This window comes from Volvox carteri, assembly GCF_000143455.1.
Source record: "Volvox carteri f. nagariensis unplaced genomic scaffold VOLCAscaffold_27, whole genome shotgun sequence".
Lineage (NCBI taxonomy): Eukaryota > Viridiplantae > Chlorophyta > Chlorophyceae > Chlamydomonadales > Volvocaceae > Volvox > Volvox carteri.
This window is the reverse complement of record NW_003307570.1, coordinates 1133775-1148982: the sequence shown is the minus strand read 5'-3', so window position 1 is coordinate 1148982 and position 15208 is coordinate 1133775. Positions and strand designations below refer to the sequence as shown.

Here is a 15208-nt window from a genome sequence, read left to right as displayed (position 1 = left end):
CCAGGTAACCCCCCGGGGCGTGCCTTTGTGGTTTATCCACTGCGTACGGCATCCTCTGCCGCCGCCGCCGCCGAGGAGCTCAAGAACGCTGTGGACCAGGCGACTGTGCTGGCAGCCAGGTTCGAGCCCCTCGGGGTACCGACTCGGCTGCTGCACGGGCGGATGAAGGCGGAGGAGAAGAACGCGGCGCTGGAGGTGAGGCGGAGGGGGAGGGGGAGGGGGAGGGGGAAGGGGGGAATTACGTGCAAGGAAAACAGAGGTGAATGTACTGCCGGAAGGGGTCCAAAGGTATAAGAAACTGCCCCCAGTGAGTGAGTGAGCCCTAAGTGGTGGTGAAGTCTCATCGACCCGTGGTACCATCAGGAAGTAAAGCCCAATATTACGTGACCGACGTTTTTTGTGTTGTAGTCGTCGTGTCTGGTCTCGTAAGATCGTCATTGACATCCAGCATCCGGCGCAGACTTCTTCTTCTTCAATCCCTCTCTTCCCCCTCCTCTCCCTCTTCCCTCCGCATTCCCTCCTCCCCCTCCCTCCTATCCCTCACTCGCTCTTTGTACACGTCTATGTACAACTACCGGGCCCCCCAAAAAAGCACTTCCCCCCGCCCCAAACAGGCCTTTCGAGGAGGTGATGTTCGTCTGCTTGTATGCACCACGGTGGTTGAGGTGGGGGTGGACGTACCGGAGGCGACCGTGGTGGTGGTGGAGCACGCGGAGCGGTTCGGCCTGGCGCAGCTGCACCAGCTCCGGGGGCGAGTGGGGAGAGGAGGCCGACGCGGCATGTGTTTTTTGTGCGTGCCATTCGGAGATCGGGCCGCACGAGAGCGGCTGGGGATCATGGAGCACACGAATGACGGTGAGGATGGGGGGAAGGGGGGAGTATATGTGTCTGTATGTATGTGGGGAAGGGGGGAGTATATGTGTCTGTATGTATGTGGGGAAGGGGGGAGTATATGTGTCTGTATGTATGTGGGGAAGGGGGGAAGTGGAGTGTATGTATTCATTACACAAACCTTGCCGGACCTGGCGATGCTGGCCAGCGGGGCTTCTGGAACAAGACCGCCGACAAGCACTCCCCCCCCAGGGGAAAGGGGAGGGTCGTATATGTATGTATGTATGTATGTATGTATGTATGTATGTATGTATGTATGTATGTATGTATGTATGTATGTATGTATGTATGTGTGTGGGAGGAGGGGAGGGAAGCGTTGGGGGAGGTGGCGGAGGTGACTGGTGAGTTTGGTTTCGGAGGCGATTTTGGGGGGCCCGGAGAGATGGCGTGTGGCTGGCGAGTTTTCTGTTGAGCCCCGCTTCCCCCAACCCATCGAGGAGGTTCGAGCTTTGTCGGTATGTATCGCGTTGCGTCGGTCGGCGAGCCGGGCTAGGATAGTTGGTTCGGTCGGGTCGGTCGCGCGATTCTTGGGAGGGTTGGGGGAGCACTTGCATATCACCAGCAGCTTGTTACCAGCTTATCCGCCAGTTTTACTCCAGCCTCTTCAATGCCGCCGCCAGGCCGGCGGCCTACTTGTTTACAGCTCATGTCACCCCTTTCCTCTTCTCACGCCAATTTTTATTGCTTCTTCGCCGCCTTTACACCAACCTTTGCTATTTTAAGGCTTCGCTCTACTTCGTTCTACTACTATTCTTCCGCTCTTATTTTAGTCTTGGCGGCTAGGTAGGTAGTTTTCCGATTTCGATCACCACATCATCCCGAGGACTGCTTCTTCACTGCCGCCGACTGGTCAGTTCTATTTCCTGTACATCTGCCGCAGCACTCTTTCCTCTTTCCTTAACAGCAGCTTCACTCGCTCGTGATTCGACTTTCCCCCCCTCATCCCCCGCCTCGGGATGGGGGGGAAGAGGGAGAGGGAGAGGGAGAGGGGGGAATGAAGATGCTTTCATTTAGGGGCATTCGTATTGGACGTGCACTAATTAATTAATTCGCGGTTACATTGGTTACAGACTGTCGTCCTCGTGGACCTCCTGTCCTTCTTCCTTTCCGTACTTTCCGTACTAAATCTTCTGCCTTCCCTTACCCCCCAAACCCCAAACCCCCCCTGGCTCCCGCGCGGCCAGGTTTTGAGGTGGCCGAGTGGGATTTGGAGCAGCGGGGTATGGGGCACCTATTCGGCTCCGGAACCAGGCAGCACGGCAGGATGGATGTGTCTGGGGTCACTGCGGCGGTGATTGAGGAGGTGGGGGCGCCGGCGGCGGGGGTGGCGCTTGTGGAGGCGGCGAGGCGGGCGGCGGCGGCGGTGGCCCGGGAGTGGGAGGAGGAGGGGGAGGAGGTCGGGGTGTCGGAGGGGAGGGAGATGGCGTTGAAGGCGATGGCGGTGTTTCGGCCGGAGCCGTTGACGGCGGCGGAGGCCTTGGCGGTGTGAGAGGCCTGGGCTGGAGCAGGGAGGGTAGTGACTTGGGCTTTTTTGTTGTTATTTTGTTATGATGTTATTGTTTCTGTTCTTATTATTGTTGATGCCTTCCGGAAAAGGCATTTATCTTGAGGAGGGCTTGAAAGCTGAGAATTAGCACTTACTACGCTTCAATGATTGGAGAAGCAGTGGAAAGAGGGCAAAGGTAGTTTACTTTTGATAATTGAATAAAGATGATAGGTAGTTCAATAGCCAAGCGCTGTGGTTGTTTGCTGCCAGGTATAGCGTACGGCCCAGCGGTAACCGACAGCAAGCGTGCAGCAGCACAATACAATCACGTCTTGCATGCGCCATTGTTGAGCTACGTTTCAGTATGCTGACATAGTTGGCGTTGGCACTCGTGTGAACGTCTGTGTAACAGGAAACAGCATCGGTCTGCTGCTGCGGCACGAAGCAGGCTTGCTGCTCTTTAAAGTATGACTTAGCCAAGGATATTGTTAACGATGAGTAATGTCCGATTATCCTGGCCTGCTTAGATTGGCTGCAGCTGAGGTTTTTGCCTGTGAAAACCGCAAGCGGTTATAGGCTTAAAGCGCAAAAATGCATGGCCAGCGAGTAGCCTACGAAAGCACACATCAGGCTACCTTTTGCAATCCTTATAATATAGGTGTGAACGCCATATTCCTTGTGTTGATCCCTTACACACTGGTCACCGCGCTGCATGACACGCACCTGGAGGTTTCGCTTATCCTCGGCACTGCATTTAGCGGCGCCAATCTACTCATTGGTATTATTGCTCGAATAGCTGGCGGTTACAGGGTAGGTGCTAAATAGACAGCGTCCAAAGTTTTGGGATCCCGGACGCTCGCAAATCCCAAAGTTTTTACTGTCTTGTCTCGCAAGTTGCTGAATATCATGCAATCCAAAAACAATTACACATTCTATTTGCACCTCTAGACATGGCCTTACGCGCTGGAGCTCTTCATGCTAGCGGTCAACGCGGTGCTGCTAGGAGTGTCGTACCCAGCGCCGGACAACGTGACCAAGTACTTGCCTTTCATCGCAAATTCATTCTACGCAGCATTCTCTCTGGTGCGCCAAAACAGGATGACCAAACTCGGATCGTGAGGATGCATGTTCGGTATCCCTGTCCCAAAGCAGCCCATAAACCTGAACAGCATGGATATATCGAACCCTCGGCTGTATCTAATGATGTCTGACTGTCTAAAATGTGAACGCGGATTATAAAGCAGGATGGACGACCCAAGAGCCATGAGTGCATCCTCACGGGGCTGTAGCCCATCAATCAATTACGCGTGTTCACTTTCTCCTTCCGCCTTCGTACCACCTATCAGCCAGATATCGCCCTCTCCATCATCATTATCATCATCATCATCATCACTCCCAGGTCCCCCAATCCCCAACTCTCGCTCCCCTCCCCTCCCTCTCCTTCCCCCTTTCCAGGCCTCCATCATCTTGACCACACCCTTCACGTTACAGTACGCAAGGGAATTCGTACCTGCCTCGGCAGCCATGCACGACCGATTGGTTCGTGCCGCCTACGTCACAGCCGCCGTGTGGAGCCTTACTTTCGTCACCAACACCCTCGTCTTCTTGGTGAGCTCGTATCTAACCGGAATTCCCAGCTAAGTATGTATGTCGGTGGAGGTGTGGTGGTTTTACTTAGCAGAGGGCGGGAAGGTCCCAGTTGATCGGTCATGGGACCGGGGATGGGAGCTGCAAGGGAGCAGATTGCTGCCGCAGTTCATTTCTGAGTTTCTCGCATCATACGATGATCCCCCCTCCCCCCCTCCCCCCTTCCGCCCGCCCGCCCGCCATGTCCTCAACCGCCGTCCGTCTCAATTCCTCGGGTTTGTCTGTATGTACCTGCGCGTGTGTGTATGTACGCGTGTATGTGTGTACACGCATGCACATGTGTGTATGTATGTGATGCTACGGGATCTGGTTGGCTTGACCAGGTGCCTATCTGCCGGGGTCGCGATGCCGACCACGGTGACGTCCTCAACCTGGTGTTCCGCATCATCTTGCCGACCTTCCTGGGGCTCTTCGCCGCCCTCTTTACCCGGCTGTGGCCGCTGAGGGTGATGCGGCACCTCGCGAAGTCAGTGGGGTTCGACGGCGCATACCAGAAGGTGCTGGTCAACCCGCTGGCGTTGATGGGCGTGGGAATGCCGCCGCCGCCGCCACCGCCGCTGCCGCCGCCGGCCCCGGGGCCTTATGTGGGGGGGCTCCCACCACAGCCGCTACGGATGTAGGCTGATGTGCGATCTGGGGTTGGGGCCGGTGGCAGCGAGAGGGGAGGAAGGGGCGGGAAGGGGGGGAAAGATGAACCACGAGCGAGTGAAGCTGATGCCGGAGGAAGGTGGGGAAGGGGAGAGCTTCCGGTAGTGCGGTGCGGGGTGGTTGGGCAGTGGTGGTGGAGGGGGGTGGGGGAGCAGTTTGAACTGCCGTATTTGCTGCACCACCACTGCGGCGGGAGGGAGGAGAGGAGCAGGAGGCGCAACAGGGGGAGCGGGAGGACGGGGCGACGGGCAAAAAGGAGCCGAGCTGCAGCGGCAGCGGGGGCAGGAGCAGCAGAGGAGGAACCAGCGGCGAAGCGAGCAGGTGAAATACTCTGCTGCCCGCAAACGTCGTGGCAAGTACCGGACCCCCCTCCCCGCCGCTGCCGGAGCCGCCGCCGCCACAGCGGCAGCGGCAGCACTGGCAACACACCGCTGTTGTGTGGCGCCTAAGGGTTAAACGTCACGATGAGGGGGGACTATTGAGTTCATACCGATACATCAACAGAGGAACGGGCCCCAGTCTCTTACCTTGTTTGTGGGAACCTGAACACAATGGGATGGTGGGTGGGTGGAGACCTCCACCCACGCGCCCACCAGCATAAGGAGTGACACACACACATACACACACACATACACACACACACACACAGACAGTGCCCCGGGGGGGAGTTGTTCCTCGGAGGCGGGAGAAGCATCTCATCGTTGCAACCGAGGGGGCTTATACTGCCGTACAGCACCCGCGTGCAGTACTATATTTGAGTCCGATGTGTGTATATACGCATGTATATATGTATGTATATATACATTTGTACGTAGGTGCGTGTGTGCGCATGCGTGGCCTTGGCTCCAGGCACCCAGCTGCGGCGCCGGATGGCGTGGAAAGGGAGTGAGCAGCCTAGGCATTCATCATGGCACGGCACGGCACGACACGGCACGGCACGGCAGGGATGTTTATGCTGGCTGGTGAGGTACCTGTGGCGCTATGCACTGTGTATGTATTGGGTAACGGTTACCGGTGGAGTAAGTTGCGTAGCGGGCGGACTGGCCCTGGAAAAAGGGCCTTACAGTAAGGGAGGTGAAGAGGGCGGGAGGGTACCTTGGGGTGCTGCGGACGTCACGCACATTTTTGAGCGTGGGCGCCATGAGGCCCATCATCACCCTGTCGTTATTGTTTTAGGAGGAGAAGACCTGGGTCTCATGTATGCGGGGGTGGGTGTATGAGCGCGGATGTTGGCGCGATTGTGGATGAATGGTAGGGGCCTTTTCAGATCCTTCTTCCTTATAATTCCCGCTGTAACACGCGGAACTTGTGTGTGTGTGTATATGTGTGTGTATATGTGTGTGTATGTGTGCTTTATCTGAGCTGCGAAAAGTACATACAGGCCCACATGAATCACATGCAGAACTTTACCGAAGGCAAGTAGTCCAATAATGAAGTAGTTGGAACAGCTGGAATATTTTGAAGATGTTAATAGGGTGTGTGTATCATCCGCGGGAGCGTGCTTTGGTGGAAACAGTGGCGGACTGCTTAAATGGGCAACTTTGATCGATGTTTTCCGGTGTCCATAAGTGGGACGGGTGGGAGTCGGGTTTGGAAAGATTGTGACGTGGCCTCCCACGGCGAATGGGTTTCTACCAATCCCGGTAGCTCGGACAAATGGAAGTGGAATGTGATGTGAGGGGTTGGTTAGCGTGTTGACCCTTCAGCTGGAAGACGCCTTGCGCAACAATCTCAGGAGAAGACTTCCGGTCAACTCATGCTCGAGGAATACAGCCTGCACGACGCATGGTAAACGTGGACGAAGCAGTTTGGGCTTTTATGTCAACACAGTGCAAAGAGGCTCAAGGGTACTCCTAGGTACCTTCCGGCGGAAGGCTCAAATTTCCCGCGACGGCTTAGCATGCCGTTAGGCCTACCTTTAATTACAAAATACAGAGCGTATTGGAGATGCCAAGCGTGTAATGAAATCGAATGGAAAATGGATTCTACGAAAAAGGTTGGTCTCGGAGCAGAGTTCGGCATGAAGTCGTTTGTTTTGTTGTTATAACGCCATGCCGGCATTCTGTGGGCCTGTGTACAGAGGATAGTCCCAGGGTTTTCGCCATCGTAAGCTTAACAATCTCTTCGAGAACTTACCCTTTCTTCTTTAGGTTCTATCCACGGAAAGTGCTTATTATCAGATTGATTACCTTCTGCATTTGTTTTATCTTGGACTATACTGGTCATAAGTCTTGCAACACGAGCAACAGAAGAAGATACCCTGAGGAACATGCCTGAGGGTCAGGAGGACCACGGCGTGGACGTCGTGCGAACACGACAAGTAAGATCAAAAGCAAGCGCCAAAGGACGGGTGATATCTTTGGTAGCTGAAAGCTTGCTACTCCACCTGCACTTTCCGCGTTGTCAGCAACCTGGAGCTGGAACAAGCAGAGCATCGTCAGGTAACTAGGACAGGCGTCTCCACACGTGCTTGCTTAGCGTAATATCGACGCTATCATGCTCAGCACGCCACCTTCGGCTTAACGCAGTCAGGGGTAACGCAGCGACGCAGGTGAGGCGACGTATGGCTGCAAGGAAGTCTGTTCAACGGCAGCCACCGCCAGCGCCTCAGCGACAGGTAATCAATGACGACACGTTAACCCACCTGGGTCTTTTCCGGGCACCTCAAGAGTCCCGACTTCCGCCACGGTTTACAGGATGTCATCGACTTGACAGACGACCGTCAGGAAGATGATGATGACCTTGTACAGATCACTCATGTTAAGATCAACAAACGCCCCAGGTTACGGGCTCCTACACCCGGGGGGCCGGAAGCTGTGGCCCAGGTTCTAGTGGCCGGTGCAGTCCCACCACAGCCCGGGCTGGCCGCCGCGCCGGGCCTGCCTATGCTGCAGCAGTTGGAAAGCCCCGCCCTGCAGCAGTTGCTAGCGAATCCGCAGCTGCTGGCTGCTGCTGCCGCTGCTGCTGCTGCCGCTGCCCCGCCGGTGGCAGCCGCCCCACCAGCCCCTCCCCCGGCCCCGCCGAGCCCTAAGGGCTACAAATGCACCATCTGCCTGGAGCGCATGGAGGCTGACCTCGCCACCACGACCTGCGGGTAGGCGAATAACCTCTCCGGATTTGACGCACCGACACCAGCAGCACCAACAGCTTATGGGATCTTGATTTCCTGGCTATCCCTCTACCCTTGGTAGCGTATGATGGTAATTGCGGACGAAATTTGTACTCAGCTGCTTCTTGCTCTGGTTGGATTGCCTTCCTGCATCTTGCTGTTGCTATTGAGAAACGATGAAGCCGCATATGCTGGACCGACGGATGGACGGACGGACGGACGGACGGACGTGACCGGGTCGCCCTCTTGACGACTCTTGCCCTCTGCGCTGTGCTGTGGTGTGCTGTGCTGTGCTGCAGGCACATGTTCTGCTTCAAGTGCATCAGCTCCTGGGTCCAGAAGAGCGGCAACGTAAGGGCAAAGCTTGGAGAAGGGCTTTCTGGCTTTCCGGGGGGCGATCTGAAGGGGATTTCTGTGCTGCGGCGGGTGTATGTTCCTGTCGGTAGGAGCATAAAAACTACAGACTGACACTCAGACTTCTTGGGGGCCGTTTTTTATAAATGAGGAATCGATGCCCCTGCACACATGCGCCTGCACACAAGTCCTCGGCGGCAACCCCCTTTTTTTCGGACAGCAAGTAATTGGCACATGCGTGCATTGCATTGCGCGGGGATCGTTCCTTCGAAAGATGGCGCCAGAGTAAGACTGCGCTGTGTGCTTGTATTGCTTGCTTTCTCGGGAAATTTCCACAAGGAAATGCATATGGATTAATTTGGCCTAAACTTTATAAACGCGGTAAGAGAGAGTAACTGCTTGTTTGGTCCCCTCGCTCTCTCTCTCGTCTGTGCTTTCACAGTGCCCTCAGTGTCGCTCTAAGCTGACCAGGACAAAAATCATCCGCATCTACCCGCCATCGTAAGGCTGCGACCAACGCTTGGTCAAGCTCATCCCTGCCGTTGCTGCTGCTGCTGCTGTTACTGCGGCACCGGCGGCTTGTGGACTGCGTATCGCTGGTGGAGGCGTGCGCCTGGGGGTTCTTCAACGTGTGTGCCAGCAGAGAGGGGCAGAGAGGGGCTCGGTAGCTGTTGTTTCTGAGTCCCCACCAACACCACCACCACCACCACGTCTTCCCGCTGGCGCTCTCTCGGTCGGCAGTTGCGACTATGTTATAGACTCTGGCGCAGCAACTGGTGCCGGCGTGGCTCTGCTGCTGCTGCTGCTGCCGGCCGAAAGTGCTGAAAGGAAAGCGAGGGCCGCGACTCTTTCTCTAGGGCGGGGATATGAAGGGCGGGGCCCTCTCGCAGTCGCGGACAGCAGCGCTGCCAGCCTGTCACGCATTTGCGAGGGTGTATTAGCTCTCGAGGCTTAATGCAAGGAGTATAGAAGGAGTGCCTGCTGGTTCTGTTTATGAGCTGAGGGCCGGAGGGGGGACATGGAACCAATGGGGGCAAGCGTACTGGCTGACGGACTGTGACCGACTGTGACCGACTGACCGACTGCCTATCACCGACCCCTCCACAGTGGGGTAGGTGCACCCAGGGGGGATTCCGAGGGGTTTGTCCGACTGTTGTGCATCCATCCGGGGGTAACGAACGGTTTGTGTAAACTAAGCATAGTATCAAGAACTGGAATGCCACACTTCGAAATGCACAATGTTTCCGTCCGTTTGAAGGACGGGGACAGGGACAGCATCAGCCCTGTGTCATTGCTGCGGCCTCCCGCCAGCCGGTCGAGCGCCAGGATGGGGCGGAGGGAGGGTGTGTAAGTCTGGTTTGTATAGGGGGAGTTGTATGGGGCCGGCGGCCCCGGAAGTGCTCGGGGCTCGAGCCGTCGCATTCGTTTTTCCACCACCCGCACGAGCAGGGCCGTTTCAAGTGCTGGGGGGGAAGCGGGGCAGGTGCTCGGACTGATGTATGTAAGGGATTGGTTGGCTGCAGCACAGCCACGTGCAGTTCATTGAGGTGATTTTGGGTTGTGCGCTCCAGATGTTGACTGCAAAAGGCCCTTTCTACTAATGCAGGCGGGCCTGGTAGGTTTGGTGGGCGCCTGGGAATTGGCGTCATATGAAGGCGTCTAGGCGTAGCAGTAATAGACAGCAATCGAAAAGTGGCCCCAAGTGCGGGTCGCGAAAAGCTGCGATGTATGTCTTGTGTATTGTGCGCGAAGAGGCATATTCGCCTTGCTGCCGTGTCTGGAGACAGCGTGTACATCTATATGCAAAGCCATTGTATATCCATATCCATATACATCTGTTGGAAAATAGCGTTATAAGAGGCGCACCGGATTGCCTGCTCTGGTCGTTCGTTAGGGTGGTTGTATCCTGGTACGTCACCAGGATCAGCCATGAGCGCCTCATCATAGTTCTGAGGGCTGAAGTAAGTTCTCTGTCTCTCTCTCCTTCTCTTGTGTGCGATTTGCATGAATGGTTTGTTCTACTGGAAGAATCATTATATCTCTTAACAACAATATTCATACATACGATTATTGAAAGGTTCAGCAGCCTGCCACAGCCCCGTATTTGCCTCACATTGCTCAGGTCTATCTACCTATCTATTTGTCTACCTGGCCAACCGGATGAATGCAGGAGCCGGCGGACTGAGGTGGGGTCCGTGCCGAAAAAAAACATATTGTGAACGTTCATAGTGTGAACACCACCCACTACACCGCGCGTTCAATCAATACTTCCCCCCGTGCTTCCCTCCCACAACGCGGGGGGAAACGCATCCCGCTCCCCAGCACCGCACTGCAGAGCTTCCTCCTCTTAGACGGTATATCAAACGAACACCAAGCACGTATCAGTATATGGCTATACACACGAAGGGAGAGGGCAACATGCGGCCAAAAGCTCCACCCCTCAACATTATGAAACCGGGGCCCCAGGCGCGGGGGACCACCCGTGCAGAGACGCAGCGCACTTGGCTCGTGCCCCCGAAGGCAACCAAAGGATACCTGGACACCGTCCTCCACCCAACATAGAGCCGGAGCCTGAGCCAGAGGCCGATGATACCTCCTGGAAGGGCACCCGGTCATGCCAGGAACATTGCGGTGGCGGTGGAGGCGCCCGTTGCAGTGGCGCTGCAGAGGGTGGTGCATAATATTGAAGTGCTTTACGAGAGCGCTCCCGCCGCACAGCTGCACAGCCAACGCACCGTTGCGATAGGGCTGAGGTGAGGTGGACAGGAGCCCGAGCAGCGCCGAAGGACTCTATCCCGGTTGCACAGGACTTAGTCTCGTCCCGACCGGACCCGACCCAATCCAATCCAAATCGACGAAAAGCACAAAAAACACAGACGAGGTCAGAAACCGGAGATTAGAATACTTAGCGAGCTGAACGCATATCCGCCTTTTCCTTCCATCATTTCGTCTCTCCCAACCCGCGTCCCGGCGAGAATGGAAAAAAGCTGGAGACGGCCGTCCAGCGCCACATACACACACACTCGCAGCACCTGCGACAAACGTCTGCTCTGCTAACGCTAAAGCACGATATCCACTACGCTACCGCTAATCGCTAACTGTCAGGAATCATCCACCGGCCATTTTGCGCTGCGGTTCCAGGCTGTGGCCCATTTTCGACCTCTGTGAATATTCGCACCACCACCCTAAAACCAACAACCGGACGCTTGCAGCGCCCATCATGCTTCGGAACCAGCACCGATTGCGGCTATGGGAGCGACCAAAGAACAACAAACACTCTACACACCACCTCGCCGCATGTTACAGGGTATGTATGTGATGATGGTGAAGATGCTGGGGAGGCTGGACCCCGACTCCCGACCGGACGGAAAGGAAGCGGCGGCGGGAAGGGGTTAAATCGGTTAAATCACTGTACAGGCAAACCAAAAGAGAGCTTTTGTGCTCCATTACTTGCGATTCACCATCATGATGCGCAACAACGCGCGCGACATGGGGGTCTCAGAAGCCCCACATGGTGGCTGGTGTGCTCTCACGGGGGGGGGGGGGGAGGAGGGGAGGGGGGGCGACTCAGGACGAAGCGATGGATGCTATGCGGCAGCAATCCTAAAAGTCCCCACCGGGGGCGTCATCGCTGCAGAGCATGCAAAGCGGTTTCCTTGGCCTCAGCCTCACTCTGCCTGGTACTGCCCGCACCGAGTGAGCAGTGAGCCAGATCCCTCCTGGCACATGACAGGCCAGGCCACATATCGCCACATATCGCTAACCTCCTCTCGGTAAGATTAGACACATTGTACAGTAGACCGTAGTGCACCCCTTTGCGGGGGCCTAGGATATCCTCACAGCAACATCACAAGATCCCATGTTACCCAGGGGTAACCAGTCCTCCTCGGAGTCCTCCTCGTTGTTCCCGCAAACTCCAGCATCGCGCCGCCGCACCCCAAGTCCCAAACCCCCTGCACACGACTTGCCTGTAACGGCAATCCCTGATCCCCTCCCGTACATTGGCGAACGAGCCGAAGGTCTACGAACGAAAGCCCCGAGCGCGCGGAGGCCCCCGCGATAACGACCCGAGAATGGAATGGGCATCTAATCCCATATACATACATACATACATGCAACAAAGTTAATTCCATCCAGTGCTGAAGCTGAGAATGCGACTCGCGACGACTAAATCCTTCACCTTTCTCGACGTCCACCGTTTCCCCCTTCCTCCATCCCCCGCCCCCTCTCCCCCCCCCCCAACCCGCCCCGGGGAGCAAGCGGAACCTGAACGCGGGACGCAAACACTCCCTCCTCGGTTACTTGTTGCCGCAACCCGGAGTGCTCTGCCCGCCGCGGACTGCTGCCACGTTACTCCCACGACACCCTCAACAGCGGCGCAGCGATACCGACCTGCCCCGAGTGCACAGCACCTGCCAGCCGAGCACACGTCGTATGGAGGAACACCTAAACACCTTCCATCTTGCTCTCTTCGCCCACCTAATTTTCGTGGCGATTTTTTTATCAAGCACCCTTCACATCCTTCGCGCCGAAATCACTGTCGTCGTTCAGCTGTGCGGCCCTCCTCCTTTCCGGATGGAGCTGGAGCTGGACCGCACGTCCAGAATACACAGAGCCCGGGCCGCCTCACAGGAACACACCTCCACACACCACCAGTAGCAGCCATCCGCTCGCTCGCCAGCTCAAGAAGGATACACACAACCTTCCATCTGGTCGCTATGACTGCCATTGTCATCCGCGGGCATCCGAGCCACAGAGCCGCAGCCTTCTCACGGGCGCGCGCGTACGGGTGTGCGTGTGCGTGTGTGAACTCCTCTGACTATGTGTGTGTATGGGGGGGAGAAGGTTCAAGGCGGGGAAACAAGGCGCAAACCCCGCATGGCGGTCGCGGTGACAAGGTCATGAGGATGCTACTGGTGATACGACTGTGCGCCGGTAGTCGGGGAATGATCAGGCGACATGCAGCTTTGGGGCGGCGAGCAGGACCGCACTCGCACCCGCACCCGCACTCTCTTCGGTGATGCGGTGTGGCGCCACGCAGCAGCTAATGCGGCTACACTGGCCCCTGCAGGTCGTCATCTTCATCGTCGCCACCCTCCAGGTCGTCATCACCCTCCTCAGAGGAAGACCCGCTCACCACCACATCCATCATCACGTCAGAGAAAGGGCCGCCTCCCCGCTGCCGCCGCGAGCCGGCCGGGGGCGGCGGGAAGTCGTCGTGCTCGAGCAGCGTGGACAGCGGCGGGGGCTTCTGCCTCGAGGGCGGCCGGGCCGAGGCACCTGTCCTGTCCTCGCCCACGGGACCTGTGGAAACGGCGCCCGATGTCATGGAAGTCAGGAAGTCAGGAAAGGCCGCAGCCCAGTTAGTGGTCGCATGTGTTGCAATGTCAGCCATGTCCGTGAAGGAGGGGGTCTTACTCTACTTATTAACCTTACACAGGTGGCTCCACCGTTAAAAGAGAGCTCGAGAACCCTATAAATTACTAAAACCGAGTGACACACATACATACATGCACACATAAGAGAGCTGCTGCTAGGGAAGCTGCTGCCATGGAAAGGAGAACAACGGCGGAAGAGAGGAATCTCTCCGGACCCCACACAGTGCGCAGGAGTATAGGGCGGCCAAGGGGCGAAGGGCACACACTGCTGTTGTTGCCAATCCGCCGTCGTCCCATCCCATCCCATCCCATCCACCCGATGCCGGCCGGCTTGTCGCACCAGAAGCTCCCCCCCCCCACCTCCCCTTCCACCTAACCTTGCGCCTTGACGCTGGGCCCCGATATGGGCCGTGTGCCGCGATACGTGGTGGGCGCTGCACTTTGCGGTCGGGCCCCCAGAGGCCGCCCGCCGCCGCCCGGCCGCCCCATCAGCCCCGCCCCCGACGCCAACATGCCCATCTGCTGCTCCGGAGTCCACAGGTGCAGCGCTTCTGGCGGCGGCTTTTGGCGGCTAGGCGGCCGCTGCAGCTGCATGGCGATGTTGGCTTGCCACACCGAGGGGTCCAGCTCGATTTCCCCGCGGCACCCCGGCGGCCGGGCGCTCTGCACCTGGCGAGTGGGGGGCCGCGCCAGGCCCTGGGCTTCGGCGGCCAGAAGACGGGCCTCGGGCGGCAGGGCCATCGCCAGTAGCGGGGCTCCGGAACCACAGCCGCCGCTGCCGCCGCCGCTGCCGCTGCTGCTGCTGCCGGCAGCGTGTGCGGCTGCTTCCGACTGTTTGGCAGTTAGGGAGTGGCAGGAAACCGATAAGCGATAAGTGGTCGCAGGACGGGGTGGTGGTGGTGGTGGTGCTGGGGGCTCTTCTGTGCAGGAGGGGCCTTGGAAGACCGACCAGGCAGGGGTTCCCCGAGTTGTACGGCCCTCTGGAGCGCTACCACTTGAATGCGCCAAGCATGAGGACCGCCCCGCTGCGGTGCAGGCACATGTGTATGTACGTATATATATACACACATACGTATACGTATACACACCCCTCACTTTCTCTTTCAGCCACCGCCACCACCACTGCCCTCACCACCGGAATTACAAAACTACCAGCTTTCCTAGTCATTCATACCTTGACGTGCTGATGTGGTTTGGCCCACTTAACACCCGATGCTGGCCGGCCCGCCACTGCCCCTGCCGCGGCGGCGGCGGCGCCAGTCGCCCCCGGGCTGACGATGCCGCCGTCTCCGCCAGCTCCGTTGCCTCCCGCCGCCGCCACCGCAGCCGCAATCGCACCCGGGCGCCCCCGGCTACTCAGCGGCCTCGCCGCCAGGGCCTGTAGGCTACTCGACCCGGTCGCGGCGTCCCCCGCCTGGCCGCCTCCAAAGGCGCCCTCCCTGGCGCTGATCCCCCACGGCGGCGGAATCGCTGACATGGACGTCTTCGGAGAGATCATCACAACCTTCTGAAACCCGCCGCCGCCGCCGCCGCCGCTGCCGCTGCCTGGGCTCGGGAGTGCCGTGGAGATGTACGGGTGGTCGCCGCTGGATGGGCCCGTGGCGCGAAGGAGGGAGGTGACGGCAGTGGCGGCACCGCCGCCGCCGCCGCTGGCGGCCGCTGCAGCGGCTGCCGCCGCCGCCGCCATGCGGCGGT

The 15208-nt window shown here is 57.8% G+C and overlaps 3 protein-coding genes across 3 annotated transcripts in view; 2 read left to right on the top strand and 1 right to left on the bottom strand.

Moving 5' to 3' along the window:
• Positions 1–2380, top strand: part of VOLCADRAFT_92718 (uncharacterized protein) — a gene marked incomplete at both ends in the record, with an annotated part of 17552 nt that extends 15172 nt beyond the window's left edge. Inside the window, 3 exons of the mRNA XM_002952081.1 lie at positions 76–195; positions 615–855; positions 2076–2380. Of these exons, the coding sequence (XP_002952127.1) occupies positions 76–195; positions 615–855; positions 2076–2380 (666 nt within the window). The remainder of the gene's footprint in view (positions 1–75; positions 196–614; positions 856–2075) is intronic.
• Positions 2381–2968: 588 nt separating this feature from the next.
• Positions 2969–10816, top strand: VOLCADRAFT_92717 (uncharacterized protein; the record flags this gene model as incomplete). The annotated part of the gene is made up of 11 exons (XM_002952080.1): positions 2969–3187; positions 3326–3460; positions 3833–3985; positions 4348–4608; positions 7201–7223; positions 7698–7766; positions 8081–8132; positions 8578–8636; positions 8877–8953; positions 10258–10321; positions 10624–10816. The coding sequence occupies 11 exons, from the start codon at positions 2969–2971 to the stop codon at positions 10814–10816; spliced, it is 1305 nt and encodes a 434-aa protein (XP_002952126.1).
• A 2372-nt stretch (positions 10817–13188) lies between these two features.
• The window catches only part of VOLCADRAFT_118034 (uncharacterized protein), a gene marked incomplete at both ends in the record, with an annotated part of 8530 nt that continues 6510 nt past the window's right edge, over positions 13189–15208 (bottom strand). Inside the window, 3 exons of the mRNA XM_002952000.1 lie at positions 13189–13439; positions 13891–14182; positions 14688–15099. Coding sequence (XP_002952046.1) covers positions 13189–13439; positions 13891–14182; positions 14688–15099 — 955 coding nt within the window. The remainder of the gene's footprint in view (positions 13440–13890; positions 14183–14687; positions 15100–15208) is intronic.